This window comes from Alosa pseudoharengus, unplaced genomic scaffold (genome assembly GCF_046254945.1).
Source record: "Alosa pseudoharengus isolate Yale_2024_CS ecotype anadromous, Long Island Sound unplaced genomic scaffold, YU_APseudo_1.1 YU_APseudo_1.1_scf_20, whole genome shotgun sequence".
NCBI lineage: Eukaryota > Metazoa > Chordata > Actinopteri > Clupeiformes > Clupeidae > Alosa > Alosa pseudoharengus.
This window is the reverse complement of record NW_027468664.1, coordinates 19,379,234-19,397,963: the sequence shown is the minus strand read 5'-3', so window position 1 is coordinate 19,397,963 and position 18,730 is coordinate 19,379,234. Positions and strand designations below refer to the sequence as shown.

The 18,730-nt window shown below is 44.8% G+C and overlaps 1 protein-coding gene across 10 annotated transcripts in view; it reads right to left on the bottom strand.

Moving 5' to 3' along the window:
• Nucleotides 1-10,726: 10,726 nt before the first annotated feature.
• Nucleotides 10,727-18,730, bottom strand: part of osbpl8 (oxysterol binding protein-like 8) — a 93,457-nt gene continuing 85,453 nt past the window's right edge. For 7 of the 10 annotated variants that reach the window (XM_076296790.1, XM_076296792.1, XM_076296796.1 and 4 more), the window contains 6 exons: nt 18,310-18,446; nt 17,397-17,582; nt 15,543-15,699; nt 13,862-13,967; nt 13,515-13,620; nt 10,727-13,168 (listed from right to left, as the gene is read on the bottom strand). In XM_076296790.1, coding sequence (XP_076152905.1) covers nt 13,036-13,168; nt 13,515-13,620; nt 13,862-13,967; nt 15,543-15,699; nt 17,397-17,582; nt 18,310-18,446 — 825 coding nt within the window. In that variant the 3' untranslated portion in view covers nt 10,727-13,035. The remainder of the gene's footprint in view (nt 13,169-13,514; nt 13,621-13,861; nt 13,968-15,542; nt 15,700-17,396; nt 17,583-18,309; nt 18,447-18,730) is intronic. The other 3 variants (XM_076296795.1, XM_076296793.1, XM_076296794.1) reach the window with 3 other exon arrangements.

Here is an 18,730-nt window from a genome sequence, read left to right as displayed (position 1 = left end):
ACACACACACACACACACACACACACACACACACACACACACACACACACACTCACTGAGTCAGTCTCCTCCATCGCTATTCTCTTATGGCCTCTTCCAGGAGAGGGCTTGCAGGCATGGGCATTGGGCTGATTCACAAACAACAGACCCATTCACTTCATAGAGAACAAAGGTGAGAATAATGGGAGGCAGAGACTATAAAGGAACAGGCAGTGTACTCTTTAAGAGTGTGTGTGTAAGTGTGTGTGTGTGTGTATGTGTGTATGTGTGTAAGTGTGTGTGAGTGAGTGTGTGTGTGTGTGTGTGTGAGTGAGTGAGTGAGTGAGTGAGTGAGTGAGTGAGTGAGAGAGAGAGAGAGAGAGAGAGAGAGTGTGTGTGTGTTTATGTGTCCAGGTACACAATTAAAATACACAAATGAAAGGATTTTTCCTGAGTGTCAGCACGTGTCACATTTGAGGTGTGAGCAGTGTCTAACGTGAACAGTACCTCTACAAATGACAAACAACAGACAGTGTTTTGGAGACTCACAGGCTTGAGGAATGAATGGCATGTCAGTGAATGGCATTTTTTGATGCACGATGTGGCATTCTTGATGCAGTCCGATAGACTTCATTTTCAAAGTCAAGTCAAGTCAAGTAAATAGTGATTGTAAGGTTTGTAGATACCATGTTGCTTTAGCGGTGCATTGTAACTGAGGCTTTGATGAAGCATGTAACATATCAAATGAGTTTGACTGAGTAACTACATCATGGTATACATATACCATGTTTACTATTACCATATACAACCACTGACACACAGTCAGTCATACAGACACACACACACACACACACACACACACACACACACACACACACACACACACACACACACACACACACACACACACACACACACACACACACACACACACACACACACACACACACACACACACACACACACACACACACACACACACACACACACACACACACACACACACACACACACACACACACACACACACACACACACACACCCTCTGAACCTATTAATAGTGGTGGATGTGTATGCCTCATGTTTGTACAGTAACTCTGCAGGTACTCACCACACCCCCAGAGACCCAGTGGGAGTTTGTACGGTGCTGTTGGGGTCAAGGAGGACATGAAAGGATGGATGAGGATGAAAGTTTAGAAAAAGGAGAGGAAAAGGTGGGGGGTGAGTCAAATGAGAAGAACATAGCCTATAGAAAGACATGAAAAGTGAAAAAAGCAAGAAGAAATAGAACAGAGAGAGAGAAAGAGAGAGAGAGAGAGGCAAGAAAAGATCACGACAGGTCCTTTCACCAAACTAACAGAGTCCCACACAACATAGCAAAGGCTGAAAGAAAAATCAATGGCAGGTGTGGCTGTCTACGTGGCTTAATTTCCCAGAGGTCATCAGGTTCATCAACAACATGCTCCTCACTAACCTCTAGGGCCTGTATCCAGCTGAACAGAGCAGCACTGAGAGAGAGAGAGAGAGAGAGAGAGAGGGGGGAGAGAGAGATGGAGAGAGAGAGAGAGATGGAGATAGTAGGAGACACAACTTGCTACTGGAAGAGTGCAGTATAACCACATATAAACAACGCAAACTCTGCAAACAGACTCGATTCAGAACAAAAACCCGCAACAGAAAGACCACAGAACAGAAAAGTGTCACGGGGGAGAAGTGTGAATGCTTCTCCAGAATGTGGTTAAGGTCTTAAGGCAGAGATTCTCAAGCTGTTGTCGCAGATGGCTCATCGTACTTGTGCTATTGGGCTTCATTTTCTGTCAAAACAAACACAAATTAATACCTTCATGTTAGATGTACCATGCTTTCCTAGAGGTAACAATAAAAAAAATAGACAGACATGATTCATTACTTACTGTAATCATTATGGCTGGTGCTAAGAGGCCATCAAGGCTCTCCTGGTTGCCTAAAATAAGCCGGCGCGTCACCATGGAATCAGACAGGATGGCACTTGTCTCATTTCCCTCACCGTCTGGTGTCCCTGCTCCCCCGCATGTCTTGGAGGTCACCCAAGGTCAAGGAGGCGTTCTGTGATTATCATTCTGGGCACTTGTCTGTCTGTTCTTCAGCCAGTAACATCGGACAGTTGTAGCCTGTATTATTTATTATGTTAGTCACTTAGCAGACGCTTTTGTCAAAAGTGACTGGTATTGTTAAGATATTTAAAGATGTTCAGCATTTGTGGTTCTTACGTGTCACTCACAACCATAATATTGATGTTGTTAGAACCTTCTTCCATCAGCAGCACTACAGGAGCAAAACACACGGCAGCCTAAATGATGTGATGAATGCACGATTCTTCCATTTTCAAACGTGTAAGTTGTCTGTGTGTATGTGTGTGTGTGTCTTTTCAGAGACAAAAGGAAAAAAATAAACATTTTACTTAGCCTACAGTTTAACAGCCTAACAGCTAACAGATGTTAACAGTACCCAGATCCTCCAGCTGCTACAGGCTATGTGTGTACTGGTTACAGTCGGATGATATATTACAAAAGCAAGCCTGACCTCGCTCTCAATAGTTTTTTTCCAGGTTTCCACTGAAATGACAACACTCATTGAATATACTGTAAATAGGAGGTATGCCTCAACTATGTTAGGCGCTACTGAACAGCTTAGAATGGCGACATAACAGCTTGGAATGACTACAAACAAAGACACAGTCTGAGTGGCCTTTCAAGCAGAGCCCAAACTGTCACACCACTTTGAACAGACTATTTTTGGACCGGTGTCAGAGCCATTGTCGCCTCTTCTCGGTTCTGACACGTACGGTGAGGTGCAGTAAAACACCCACTAGTTCCTGTCGTCCATGGCTGAAGTCCCCCAGAGAGGCGGCTGTATTTACAGACACTTTGTGAGGATGCCTGCCCACAGACCGAGGGTGGCTATGGTCAATGTTTGCTGTTACAGGAGAACGCTCTCTTTCTCACCCACACACACACACACACACACGAGTGCAGACACGCAAACACTAAAGCACTCATTCATCTACATGACACATTCACAAGTCGCCCACACAGATGAGAGTGAAAAGAAACACGTGCGTGCATTCGCACACACACAAACATATATGCACACACATACAATTACAAACATGGACAACAAACATATACTGACAGACTCAGGTAAAGATTTACAAAAGTTCACCTTTATACAGTATACAGACAGACAGACAGAGAGACACACAGACAGACAGAGACTGACTGACTGACTGACTGACTGACTGAAAGACAGACAGACAGACACACACAAACCCTCACTGCACAACAGCGGGGAAGAGAAGAATTAGAAGAGCACAGAGGTTGCGGAGGTGGCAAGAGGAACCTCACCCAGACCAGCAGATGAGACCTATCACTCACACCACCATGCATGTCTCTGCTGTCACACAGGCGCGCGCGCACACGCACACACACACACACACACACACACACACTGTGTTGTTCAGTGCCTCGAAGCACATCAGGCTTTTAAGGGCAGCTGTATCCCAAGCCCATGGAACTGCTCCTAGCTCCTACTCCTCATGCTCTTCCTCAGTCTCCAATGCTGTGTGGTACTTATGACCAGTGACTCATCCTCACACTGCACTATCAAATTATCGTCTGAAAATAGGACATCCTGACAAACGAGAGACTCATTTCGAATTAATGAATATATGACACACGCACGCCTAAATTTGTGATATGATTCATTCAGTTTGATTCTTAAGTTAAGAATACCTGTCTGTCTGGGGGTAATTTATAGCACAGAGAATATGCATACCGCTACTGCCCGGGGGGCTGAATTTCTAAGATTAAGTCATGCTCTTACACTCTCACTGACGAACGACTGCAGTATGCTGCACATATCTGAGCGTGGCACTTTGTTGCACTGGTTGTACGCTTCCTTGCAAGCTGGGTTTCCATTGCAGCTGCAGAGTGGCTGTGGTGGTTCCAGTGAATGCTGGTGGAGGTGGATGGCGCACGCCACAGCGTGACTGATCTGGGGCCAGTTGGTGGGGGGAGAGGTGGGGAGGAGAGGAGTGCAGAGCAGAGGAGAAGATAGGAGAGGAGAGGAGAAGAGAGAGAAGGTGGAGAAGAGAGGAGAGGAGAAGAGAGGAGAAGAGATGAGAGGAGAGAGAAGAGATGAGAGGAGAAGAGAGGAGAGAGAAGGTGGAGAAGAGAGGAGAGGAGAAGAGAGGAGAGAGAAGGTGGAGAAGAGAGGAGAGAAGAAGAGAGGAGAGAGGTAGAGAGAAGAGGAGAGGAGAAGAGAGGAGAGAAAAGGTGGAGAGAAGAGGAGAAGAGAAGAAAGGAGAGGAGAAGAGATGAGAGAGAAGGTGGAGAAGAGAGGAGAGGAGAAGAGCAGAGTGGAGATGGGATGAGAAGAAAGGAGAGGATAGGAGGGGATGAGAGAGGAGAGGAGAAAGGAGGAGAGGAGAAAGGAGAGGGGAGATGGCGGCAGTCAGTGGAGGGGACTTGGAGGGGAGGGGGCTGTTTGGGGCTACAGGACAGCCAGCAGCAGGGTTTCCCCTCTCGGTCATACACTGCACAGCTATAAATAGAATGGTTCAAAAATATCGCCCCCCCCCCTCTAAGCGGGAGAACCGCCAGAGAAAAGTCTAATGAAAATGCACCAAAAAACAAACAAAAGACAGAAACAAACTGTGCTGATGGGAGTGCGTTGCTGCACTGGCCCCCTGACACAACAATTCATGCTTTAGGTGTGAGTGTTTGTATCGGCATTATGTCTGTGTGTGTGTGTGTGTGTGTGTGTGTGTGTGTGTGTGTGTGTGTGTGTGTTCAAGAGAGACCGAATGTACAAATCTGTCTACATATGTGAAATATGAGAATATAAGATATGTACACGATTGTGAATGTTTGCATACATTTGAGCAGGTTTATGTATGGGATAAATGAATGCAAATGTGTGTGTGTGTGTGTGTGTGTGTCTGTGTTCATGCACATGTATGTATGTATGCATGTGTGTGTGTGTGTATATGTGTTTTGTGTGTGTGTGAGCATGTTTTTGAGTGTCTGTGTGTGTTCATGCACACATGTGTGTCCATGCACGTGTGTGTATGTGTGTGTGTCCATGCACATGTGTGCATATGTGTGTGTGTGTGTGTGTGTGTGTGTGTGCATCAGACAGAGGGCAGGGGGACAGTAATGCACCGCTAATCCCGCCGCTGAATGGGAGCCGCTCTGCAGCAATTCTTTTATGTGCCGGCCATTCCAGTGGGGACAAAGACAGTGCTGAGGCAGCAGCGTCCACACCCGCAACCACCCGCTGCTCACTCGCGTCCACACCACGCCACACCAACACCAACACCACCATGCCATGCCACACACCACACCCTGTCCCTGCCCTAGCCTCCGGCGCTTTTATGTGAGGGCATTCCTCTGTTTCAGCTTAAAGGTCCGGCACATGGGGAGGCCAGGGGACATGCGACGGGATTCAAGGTCCTGACCAAAAGGATGGGTCAGTGGTGGAGATGGGGTGGGGGGTGGATGAGGTAGAGGACACACGTGACCCCCCCCCCCGCCAGTGATGGGGGAGTGCAGAGAGAGACCCAGCTTCTGTTTCAGGGTGGAGGCTTTAGTGAGTGTTGTGAGCGGCTGCCTCGTGATAAAGAGAAATGCCTTGTTCGTCGGATTATGAGGGCATACAGTTGTGTGTGTGTATGTGTGTGTGTGTAAGCATGTTTGTGCAAGAGGGAGGTGGGGGAGAGAGAGATAGGACAAAGAGAGAGGGATAGAGTTTGGGAAAGGAGGGGTACTGAGTATTGCTATTGCATAATGAGTGCATTAAAAATGAGGGTACTCCTCTCCTCTCCCTCCGCCCCTGAGAATGTTCTTTTGCTCTGGTTTCTCTATCCGTGTCCTCCCCCTCTACACCCATTTCTCTCTCTCCCTCCTTCTTTCTCTTTCTGTCTCTCTCACTCCCTTCATCTCCTCTCCTTCCCTCCCTTTAGCTCTCTCTCTTTTCCTTCTCCTTCACTCTATGTACACTCCTGCACAGCCAGGGAGGGGATCCCTTTTTCAGTGCAGAATGTGAGAGAGGCTTTCTCTACCTTAGCACTGAATACCGACAGCTCAAATGCCTGCCACTATCTGTGCACACACACACACACACACACACACACACACACACACACACACACACACACACACACACACACACACACACACACACACACACACATCCACACCATGCGCGACACATTCTCACTGCCACTGCTCCAGTTGCCACTCTCTCAAAATAAATAAAATAAATAAAAACCCAAACTGTAGCATCCTAAAGCCTTGTCGGAGATGGGGTAGCTTAGCAACAGTCCTCTCTCTGTCAGGCAAAAGTGTGCCAAATATGGGTGTAGAATCTGCCAATGAGGACAAGGAAATCCTGCCATACAAAACCCCCCTGCCCCCCACCCACCCCCACCACCGAACTGCCAACGTCCCTCAGGTATTCAAGGGAAATGGTCATCACTAATGTAGCACGTAGCACGTAGCTTAGCGCTTGACTGGCTATGCAGAATGTTCACTAAGGCATCACTATTATTCCTACTGAAGAGAAGTCTGCCAGAAGCTGCAGGATGTAAAAGAAACTGTGCTTTTGTGAGCGTGTGAGAGGATTACAGTCGGCCTTGCTTCTGTGGTGATCAAAGGTGCAGGTAGCCAATTATCTGCTCTGCCACTGAATCCCTCAGACTTATCAACGCGGGTCCCTCTCAAGCCTGTCGGCGTGGGCAAGAAAAGAAAAAGAGTCAGATATCTGTTACAAAGCAAAGCGACAGAAGAGCTATAATATCTACAGAGTAGATATAGAGTACAAAGAGTACAAAGAGGCTGAAATACACAGCTGACCATTAATAATCTACTTACAAGGCCTGAGGCAGGTACTATTTTTGGAAACTGTTACAAGGTCTGTACCTCAGAATCCCCACAGCCAGGTACAGGTCCAGCTCTGTACAGACAAGCATGTGGTAAAGAGAGAGAGAGAGAGAGAGAGAGAGAGAGAGAGAGAGAGAGAGAGAGAGAGAGAGAGAGAGAGAGAGAGAGAGAGAGAGAGAGAGAGAGTGAGAGAGAAAGAGAGAGAGACTGTCACTTTTAAAATGCATACTAATTCTTAACGCATGAGATGTTGGGAAGGTCTCATAGTGTTTCTCAATGCAGATGTTGGGACGGTCCCCTAGGTAGGAATGAAGGGATGGATCATCTGCAGCATTAAGGCAGAGGGGGATGCTACTGGCCTGTTGGAGGACACTGGCGGATGCTCACAGTAGATGTGATAGGGGACTGGACAGAGAGTGGTAAGGTCGGAGTCATTAGGGAAGAGAGAATCACCTGCATTTTGTGAGGAAACCTTGTAGCCCAACATGGCCAACACCTAGAAGGCCTGATAGAATCAGTAACAGGTAGCGGATTTCACAATGTCAAACCAGTATAATGAGGGGAAGATCACGTGCATGTATTTTGCAGAAGGGGAGAGCCATCTCCTGTTAGGAGAGCAGTCTTTGTTGTTGAATTAGGCAAATATTATGATGAGGGGGATTAATCTGAGTGGTTCCTCTATGGTGTGTGGAGGAACTCTCAGGGCATGTGGGGGGGTGGCTCTGAGCTGTGAGGCATGGTGGCTCAGCACCTGCATTTTAAGCACGGAGGGGAGGGGTGCCGCTACCCTCTGCTCAGAAAACTCTCTCTCTCACACACACACACAAACACAATATCTGAGCCCCTGTTCACTTGGAGGGCTCAGATGGGAGAACCCTCGGCCTCACAGCACTCTGGATAATTTCTGGTTATTTATTAGCAACACATGCAAAACCATACAAATGACATTCATCGTGTTCACCCATCTCACCTTTGAGGCAGACTCAGGTATCAACCTGTACCAAACAGAAACTGGTTTAGGGAGTAGCAATCCCTGTCTGAACACAAGATAAAGTAGCATTTGTTATGAGGGAAGTTACTTCCCTCTGAGATTGTAGGCTACCTGTGCACATCAACAACCTCCAGAGAGGAGAAGAGGGCGTTCCACCACTGGGAACATTTCAGTACATTGCCAATGCTGCAGGTATGCTGCTCTCAAGTCAATCAATGCTGTAACAATGATATCTTTAAAGCTGAAGGAAGCAGCACACTAGGGCTATTTTCAGCACCGACAAAAGGTTTTGTCTGTCAAACTCAAATACAGTGGCTGATTGTGTGAAGCTCTTAATAGGTAGTGAATGCATGGAAAAGTACGAGACTCTATGCATGTACTAAGTTTGTATCTGTGTGTGAAAGTGAACGTGTGTCTGCGTGTGTGTGAGTGTAAAGGCTGATGATGCAATCCCGACTGACAGGTGGGATGAGCCGCAGGGCCCTGGGACGCTGCGCTATCCCAGCATGCATTGGGATGGAGGGGGGATTAAGAAATAAGAACCAGCTCCAGCTGTTCAATCTCTCCTCTCTTTCCCCCCTCACACTCCACCGAGCCACCCCCATCTTCCCTCCCTCTCTCTTTTCCTGTCCACTCCTGCGTCCATACAGAAGCCCGGCAGAACAAGACAGCTGACCTCAAACCAGCCCGCTTGTCTTTCTCGCAAGGCGCCAAGACCGGTGATGAAGAATCTTTGCCGTGGCGACGACATGCATCAGGGAAGCCGTTGCGCCATCAAGAGGTGAGAGGTTTGGGGTCAGATTCCCTGTCTGCTCGTGTCGACACGTGAGCTCAAAATGAAGAGGGGAAAAAAGAGAGAGAAAAAAAGATCCATTTTGAGTGAGGGAACACACAGCATTTATTTAGCGGCCATTTTTGTACACGGTGGGTGGGACATGGGCTGGGACCCACAGAGAGGAGACGCTAACCCACATCGGTCACTGCCACATCTGGACCAGCTGACATGGCCACCAGCTGGGTCACATCAGAGTGGCAGAGCTCTTTTTTTGGCAGACTTTCATCAAATTCATTAAAGCTACGTGCTCGAGGGGGAAGATATAAATAAAATAAGAGAGTGGGAGAAACCCTATCTCGTGTTGAGATGGCTTTTACGAAGATGCCAGTTCTGAGCTGAAATGTGCTGCTGCTACTAGTCAACAACGGGGACAAGGAAATCGAATGCAATCCACATAAGCCACACACACTCTCTCTCTCACACACACACGCCACTGGATTTGTTTGTGGGGCAAAAGCTATGGCCTTTTGCCCCTTTAAGGACCCTTCCCATCAGCCTCTGCCAGACTGATCTCCCTCTGATGAATATAATTACTTCCCACTTCCCAGTGGCCTTGCTCCCAGACAGAGCTGTGTGTGTGTCCGCCCCGTCAGCCAATGCGTGAGGCTGGCATCCTGTACACATCACCGGTGGCACTCAGCAACGCAAACCCTCCGAGGGAAGCATAAAAGAAGAGTTAAGCTGTGGTTAAATCACCCTGTTATGATTACCCGCATGCTGAATTGATTATGAATAAACAAGTCCCTGCTGTAAACAGGATTCACTTATGACTGTTGTCTATTGAAGTTGCTGACACCCAGTGAAATGAAACCTAATGAAAAGTGCAAATGAATAGTGTTGATGATGTGTGTGTGTGTTGAGGGGTTTAGAGCCAGATTAAGTAGCTCCAAGGTGTGGGGTTGGAGGGCAAAGAAACAAAAGCGCTGATTTTGAAATGCAAGCTGCGTTATACGATAAGGCTTGGCTCTTTTCTTCTCCTCGCGTCAATTCATTGTCTCTGTATCTGTCTCTCGCTCTCCCATCGACACAGCCAATTTATTCACCGTGTCTATGAATTAGTCATCACTGTCTGTCTGCACCAGTTTGCTTGTTATTATAGCAAAGTGATAAAAATGTTTTGAAGGAACAAACACATACACACACACACACAGTTTGTGTGGAGAATTAGAAGCTGGATATATCTTCCTAATACCTTGCTGTGCCCTCTTGCCTTGATAGACTACTGAATGTGAAGCCGCTTGAGATGGCAGATCTCTCGAGAAATGGAACTGTTTTACTGCATTGTCAAGTGCATATTACATATTATGTAATTATATAATTTCTGCCTATATTGCATCTTATTTTTTAAATCAGGTCAGGTATATTAGTGCCTATGAGTCTGCACATCCCCTTCTGCTAATGTACTTGAGCGCCCTCCACTGGACAGCTGTAGACACACAATGCATAACCATTCTATCTTTTTATTTTCTTCTAGCAAGTTCTGCAGAGCTGTGAATTACATCGCCTTCGCCTCGTGGTGAAAAGGTTTAAGGTTATGAAACATCACAGATATTCAAAATAAATGTCTGGCGCATGATAAACTCCACCGCTTATCGCTGCGTTAACGCTCCAAATCAACTGCATGTGTTTGATGGAATGACCGACACAAGCGCGTTCAGCACTCGATTGACATTGCAAGCGAGTTACTGTAAGGTGCTCAGCAAAACTGATGTTTACTCTATTCTTTTCCCCCCGAAATCCCATATTTCTTACCCAGCTTTCTTTCAAACCTGTTCTATACATGGCATTTTGAGCATGCATCTTTTACCATTGTAAATGGAACTCGAATACAGTAGGGCCCCTAATTTAAAAAAAAAAATTCCCATCACTTAAATTAAGGCCCAAAGGAAACAGGACACGGACACACACACACACACACACACACACACACACACACACACACACACACGACAGACAGAGGTACAAAACACACCCCATAAATGACCAGGCAGGATGAGGTGGTAAAGGATGTCACTGTTTAATTTGGTGATATGTTACATATGACAACAACACATCCCCAGGTTATTATTACAAATAAATACGGATGTGTGGGGAGAGAGGTGTCGCTCCGTATTCTCAGAGTCTCCTTTGTGACAATGAACGACACAGAACAATAAGATAATTACCTTGTGTGTATAAATTGGTGCTGGAAAAATAGGCGTTGCACTAACCCCTAGAAGCAAAAACGTGACATAGAAAAAGAAAGTAAAAATAAAATGCTCTTTTACATCAAATGAGAAAGACAAAGCCGACATATTAGTTGTTCCCTTAGTTTGGTGCCACAGTGGAGAAGAGAAGAAGAAAGATATAGATTAAGAGAGAGATGGAGAGAGAGAGAGAGAGAGAGAGAGAGAGAGAGAGAGAGAGAGAAAGAGAAAGCTCCAGGGCATCAGTGGCAGGAGTCAGCTCCAGAAACACACACACACATACAGCCATATAGACTCACACACAGGGCAGCACTACAGACTTGTCATTGACAGACAGAGAGCCACAGTCGCCAAGTGGACCACTCATCTAAGGCTTGTTATGGCACGTCCAGTCATATTATGGAAGAAAAGAAAAGCTCCTCCTTCATTTTTAAGCCACTCCCCCATGTGATATCTCTAACCCCACCCCCCAAAAATCTTGGACCTCAGCTAAAAGGCACAGTTGTTTACTGTTGTCTGTTAATTGTCGTTAAAGTGATTATGACCACATTCAAATCGTCTGGCTTCATTTTGACATAGAGTAAGCAGTAAGCAGACAAATAGGCGACTACGTGCACACACTCACATTATGTACAAACCCACGCAGACCCACATACACGTGCGCATACACACAAACACACAAACACACACACACACACACACACACACACACACACAGAGAGGCCCACTGAGCAAAGACACATGGATAATGAAGGACAGAGACGGACAGAGCTCTGAATCTAAAACAAAATAAAACAAAAACATTAAAAACAAGACACACCTGCTACGAAAAACAAAAAACAAATCAAGTAATATTTACAGGAAGTCTTCAGGACTTATTTCTCTATAGTCTATATATTGTATTTGGCTCTCCACTTTACGTCTAATCATCTTCTCAGGAAGAGAATAACATCTACTACAAAATTAAAGTCACTTCTTTTTCTTTCCCCTAGGTGTCTATTATCTAGGAGGACTAAAGGTTTAAAACGGCACGGGCAAGTGTGTAATGCAAAGGTTTCCATTCTGTACATGCTTATTCATACAGCTGAGATATAATGAGCATTTCCGTCCATTCAGAGTGAGACCAAAAATGCAAAACGATACTCAAAGAGATGAAGTTGTGAATGAAACTGTTCCCAAAAGATATTCTCTCTTGTTTTTGTTTTTTGCTGTTTAATTCCCGTTATACAAAATCTTCATTTTTTTTAAAATCACTTTCCGTTATAAAGGTTTTCTTCCTTTAAAGCAGTTTAGACATCAAATAAGTTGGACCACTGCAATTCAACTCCCCTATTTATCCATATCTCTAGACTATACATGACAACAAATCAAGTAATAATAATCGTAATAAAAAAAAGTTTTCTTTTTTTAAAATCAGCAATGTGTTAAAAACATAAAAGAACCAAGGAAGAAGCCAAAGATAAAAGCATCCAGGTGTTTAACAGATGTTGTGGTGGATCCTGTGATGAGAAACCGTAATAAAGACTGGAGTGATGTCCAAGACGAGATAAATAATAATAAAAAAGACATCCAACCACCCACAGTGAAGTCCAGTTCAGTTCAGTTCAGTTCATTTCCTGGTGGGATCGGATTGGTCAGATGTGCTCCAGATGCTAAGGGGGTCATCCACTGGGAGCAACTTTTGGAAAAGGCGTGGAGTGTTCCCATGTTGATGACGATTTGTTTATTAATTTATTTATTAAAAAAAAAACAAAAAAAAACAATAAATAATACGTTTGTTTCCTTCTCTGACCTCATAACAACTACAGAGAGAGAAGTATGAGGAATATAAGGATTGCGCACTCCACATTGGCCAGGAGAGAGGGAGGGAGGGAGGATAAAATAAAAAGATAGAGGGAAAGAAGTATTCCAGGTAAGACACTAATCGTTCTTCTCTCCTCTCTCTCTCCTTCCTTCCATCCTTGCTCCTGGTAGCAGTCTGTCTTAAGTGAGAGTATGTGTGAATGAGTGCGGGATTTGGGACAGACGCTTGTGTGACCACAGCTCTGTGTGTATGTACAGGAGTGTGTGTGTATGTGTGTGTGTGCGTGTGAGAGGGAGAGACTGAAGCGTCCATTGCCGCCGTTACTTGAAAAGGAAGTTGATGAAGACCTGGAGTAGGATGAGGAAGAAGATGATAAGGTAGTCTCGCTGCTGGAGGAAGCCTCCCTCCGACGCCCCATGGCCTGCCGCCCGACTACGCAGCGTGCTCACACTCCTGCCAATGCCATGGAAACAAACAAACACACACACACACAGACACACATACACACACACCAATGGTTAGAGATGTATCTTAGAGTGTATGACACCAACAGCACTTATCAATTAATTTACAGTTATAGTCTTATCCAAAGAGAGACACAGAAGGATCATTGTGACTCCTGCATCAAATCTTTTTTTTTTTTTTAAAGTAGATTTTTTGCGCTTTTCGCCTTTATTTGGACAGGACCCGATCCTGCATCAAATCTTAAAATGTCTGAGGCTAGAAAGTCAACAGGACTCACATGTGACCTTGAGACTACAGGAAATACAAAACTGTGGATTTGAGTCGATTTGCTTACCTGTTGATATCCTCTTGCGTCTGCTTTATGGATTCAATGGCACTTTGAAGTTCACTGAGGTCTGTTCCTTTTTTCCTTAACCGGCTGTTGTGCTTGCTTTTGTGTCCTGTCACAAGACCACATACTGTATGTTAGACAAAAGCACACACAGACACATCCCTGCACATCTGTGTGTGTGTTTGTGTGTGTGTGTGTGTGTGTGTGTGTGTGTGTGTGTGAACGTAGACATGTTGAAAGGATGGGTTTGGGTATGTGTGCATGCACTAAATGGGTTGCGTGTGTGTGTGTGTGTGTGTGTGTGTGTGTGTGTGTGTGTGTGTGCGTGTGTGTATGTGTGTGTGTCGTACTCTCACTGCCAGAGGAGTCCTGTCGATCAGGCTCTGGGGAGGAGCAGCCGCTCTCTGGACTCTTGGGCTTATCAGCCTGCTTCAGCTTCCGCTTGGGTCCCGTCACCTGGAGGATGGTAACATGCACACACCTGAGTTAGGTGCACACGCGCACACACTCGAACACACACACACACACACTCAAATACACACACACACACACACACACACACACAAACACACACACACACTCTTTCTCTTTCTTTCTCTCTCTCATGCAACCTTACACACACTACACTCTCATCCATTTACACACACACTAACACTCCCACACACAAACACACATATTCTCTCACAACAAACACTAAAAAACAAGTCATACAATGTTCATGAGTTCAAGTGTATCTGACTTAAAATGCCTAAGTTTACAATTTGGACACTGTATAGTTAAAATGACCAGTGCAAAGTGGATATACCAAAATTTGAGTTAAAGGAGCGGTATGCAATTCTAATCCAATACACTTTTTTGTCAATTTCAAATAGCTCCTCCCAGTGCCGTAACGGTCACCTGGTTCTGTATCTGGGAAAACAAACATGGTGACTTGGAGTGAGTCATAAACTTTTCAAGCTAATCAAGGCTTTGCCTCGGGAACGCGGAAGAGAGGGTTCAATTTTATTGAGCTCAATTATCAACAGCCTTTATCGCAGTCTTTCATACTTAAGTATCTTAAGTCAGGGTGTTTGTACGTTGAAAATATGAAAAATATACATTTAGTGCAAATGCAAGTTGCTCAGCAAAGTCTAAACAGGAAAAACATCCAAGGTGGGAAAAATACAGTAAAAGTAAGGCAATAGGTTACAATACACACGCATGCTTTGCTTATCATCAATACTGCAATGCAGTGAAGCATGCAAGAGTGCCATTCAAGCACATATGGCGAGCACTTAAGCTGAGCACATCAAAGTAAACAACAAACAGTAAACAAAGGTATTGAAAAACAAACAAAACAAAGAAACAAACAAAGGACAAAGATGAATACAACTCCAAACTTTTAACAAAGGAAAATTAAGTAGCCATAAGGCCAACAAACACACAAAACAACTCAGAATCAACAAAGACAACAACAAAGACAAAATTACAGTAGACTTTGATGAAAAACAAACAAACCAAAGAGCACATAAATAACTGAATAAACAACAGCAAACAGAGAGTGGGCGGTGAGACAAGATGGCGGCCGGGCCTGGTGAAAGGGGATTGGCCGAGCAGGTGCCAGGCGTTGCAGGCGTTGGTTTGGGTTGGCTGTTTCTATTTTTTTATTCTTTTTTTCCCCCTTAATCTTTTCTGAATTTGGTGAATATTTTCTAGTTGGATGTTTAGCTTTTATTTCTCTTGTTGTTTTATTTTTTTGGTCTTTTATTTTTGGGAGGGGGGCGGTGGCATGGTGCAGGCAGCCAGGCGAGACCAAGACGGCCGGTGAGACAGAAGCAAAGGCGGTGAGGGATAGGGAGAGATGGGGGGAGGGGGTGAAGATGGGAGGTCAAAGGGGAGAAAAGAAAGAAGGGATATGGGGGTAGGAGTAAGGGATGGGGGTTGGGTGGAAGGAAGAGGAAATGTGTCGGTCTGATGGATGGATGGATGGATGGATGGATGGATTAGTGGGTAATGAGTAGGTGGGGTGGGGTGGGTTGGGTTCTAACCTACCTGCTGGCACTTGCAATTGTCCCTCCGCGACCCCTGGTTACTGAGACTAATAACACTGCCAGAACGTACCATAGGGGTGCGGTGGCGCACTTTAGACTGGATCAAGCCGTCTTTCTCAAACTGAATCAGATCGTTCAGCGGATCCCACGGCCGAGTACTGAATGAGACAAAGAGAGAGGAAGGGTGAGTAAGTAATAGCATATCTGTAAATCAAAGGTAGCCACAATAAACAAGTTAACAGCTCAATCAAGGACTAATGAGTCAAAAATATAAAACGTGTTTATATAGCCGGTAAGAATTTGAGCACATGAATACATTAAAAAATGCAGGATTAGATTTGTAGTGAGTTTTGTAGCTCTACAGTTTTGCATCAATGTTAATTGGCATTTTATATGTTTGGTTCAACTCTCTCTTATAACAGTACTTTGTATATCCACCAGGTGTCACTGTTCCTCACACTACCCATGATGAATAATGCGTGCCAGGGGCAGATTAGATGTTCTGATAAGGATTAAGTCTGCTCATAATCCAAATGGACCTCTGCCACCATTTCAAGATTACTATGAACAGAATGGCTACAATTAAAATTCCCATTTCAAGTGCTCTGACCAGAAGTAAAATGAACATATTAGTTGAAGTCAGGGGTGAGGAGGCTTGAGTCACCATTTTAGGAGTGACTAACAGGCTATAAATCTTTTCTATATAGAAAAAAAGATGTTAACTTCTGTTGGGTTTTACGAATAAGTTTCTACAAAAAAAGAAACTGATGTTGTCATTTTCACAAACATAATCTAAAATCAAGCCCTTGGAGGTTTCCACTTTTTATGCACCATACCTGCTAAAGCCTCTTGTCCAGTCACATCATATCATGTGACATCACAATGAACTGATGGACTGACGCCTCAACTGCATGATTTTGCAGTCGCCTAGCAACTAGACTAGAAAATCCCAGGCTTCAGCTAAAATTGTTCTTGAGCAAGACACAGCAACATCAACAGCAAGTTAACAGCTCATCTTCATATTCAGCTGTATGTCTATCTGGTATTTGAACTTCGACCTCTCATTCACTCCTATAAAAACCTCTGTTGTGTTCTGTTGGTAGCTGACCTCTATGTGAATGTGGACGCAGAGGCATTAGTGAGGTCAGTCTCTAATATGGGACAGTTGAGGCTGGCTCGTGGTCTGCATTCCACACTGGCCTCTGGTTTCTCAGCCCTGGGCCCAGTGGAAAGTTACTGAGCTCTGTAACAAGGTTTAATCAATAGCCAGTGCTTATCTATGGTGCTTTCAGTAAAGTATAAGTATAGTATATATACTCTTTTGATCCTGTGAGGGAAATTTGGTCTCTGCATTTATCCCAATCCGTAAATTAGTGAAATACACTCAGTGCTTATCTATGTTGATTTCAGGACTCTGAGCTGAACCTGCTGAGCTGGCCCAATGGTCTTCAATGACCCAGCCCAAAACTGGAACAAACTCTACCTTTAAGGACTATTTATATTCATTCACCCATGCACTCCATTGTGTGCATTGGTGCATTGCCTTTGCAGTCAATTTGCATCTGTGTGCAATGCTTAATATTGCCACTAGATGTCAGATATTTACCTGCCTAGATATTCTAGTCACAGAAATTATTGCAAATGTTGACTTAGCTTGTCCTTTGTTATGCAGGCTTTGTTAATCATGACGAATGAGTATTGATTAACTCCCTGCTCACTGGCCAGATGCTAGTTTGTTCCCAACATGTATTTAATCTGTTTGCGTATATGCTGTACATATGTGTATGTGTGTGTGTGTGTGTGTGTGTGTGTGTGTGTGTGTGTGTGTGTGTGCGCATCACATTGTGCCACTCACTCTGCGTAGCGGTAGTGCCACTCTCCCGTGATGGAGTCCTGTTCGAACAGAGCGGGGTTCCACTCCTCGCACTTGACCTTGCGCTCTCGCGCCGACTTCCTCTGCGCCTCCTCCAGGATGAACTTCTCGTTGGTGGCCTCCGTCTGGTCCTTGTTGTTGATGGCACGCGTCACATGTTGCCACAACCTGCGCCAACGCCACACACACACACACACACACACACACACACACACACACACACACACACACACACACACACACACACACACACACACAGGGACGAGAGGGTGAGGACTGGGTGACGGCAAACGCAGACCATATGCAGTATCCGAATAAGAGATAAGTGACCAATACACTCTTAAAAACGAATGTGTTGTTTCCAACCCAAACTGTGTTGTCCCTATCTGGACACAGATATGTGTTAAAAACAATGCATGTTGTTTTCAATGGAAGTTGTGTTATTTTCAACACATACTTTGTAACAAATAACAAAAAGCCATGTTTTGGAAACAACCCAAACTGTGTTGTCCCTATCTGGACACAGACATATGTTAAAAACAACACACATTGTGTTGTTTTCAACACATTTGTTTTAAGAGTGTACAATCTCCAGAGCAAGGCAAGTGTTAATAATATGAGTTCTTGTATGAGCCTAATATGACAGGGGCAAAGTGGAGATTGGGATTGAGGTAATCTATGCATTATAATGAAGATAATACTTCATTATGCGGTCTAACCCTCTTTACAGGTTCACTTGGTCTCACTGGATGCTTTTTGAACAAACATGTTTGCCTCTCTATTGCAGCACACGAGAGTCTGGTGAGACCAATATGAAAAACTGTGGTTCTAAACTTAAAATAAAAAAATAATTAAAAAAAACAAAGCACTTGATATCCAGTTGCGTGAGACTGACCTCTCGGACTCAAACTCGCCCTGCTCCTCAGGGGCGACGGTGCAGCGGATCAGCCGGCTCTGCCGCAGCTCCGGGGTGGGGTTCCAGAAGGTCTCCATCTCCCCCGTCTTCTTATCGTTGATGAAGATCTCACTGTCCTGTAAGGGCCAGAACACACACACACACACACACACACACACACACACACCTTAAGTAAAAGTGTATTTATTTATCCACTTTCAAGTCTTCACATCTTTGCCGTTTCAGACACTTAATTTCACACTGAATCATTTCATATTCATCTACTCCTAGCTACTGACAGGGTAACCTTGCAATCAAAATTCATGAGTTTTTTTGTCTACAGGTCTGCCTGAATCACACCGAGAGGTCTCTGTTAAAAAAAGTTGTCTCCCTGCAGTGTCAGAACACTTCAGAGCTGTTA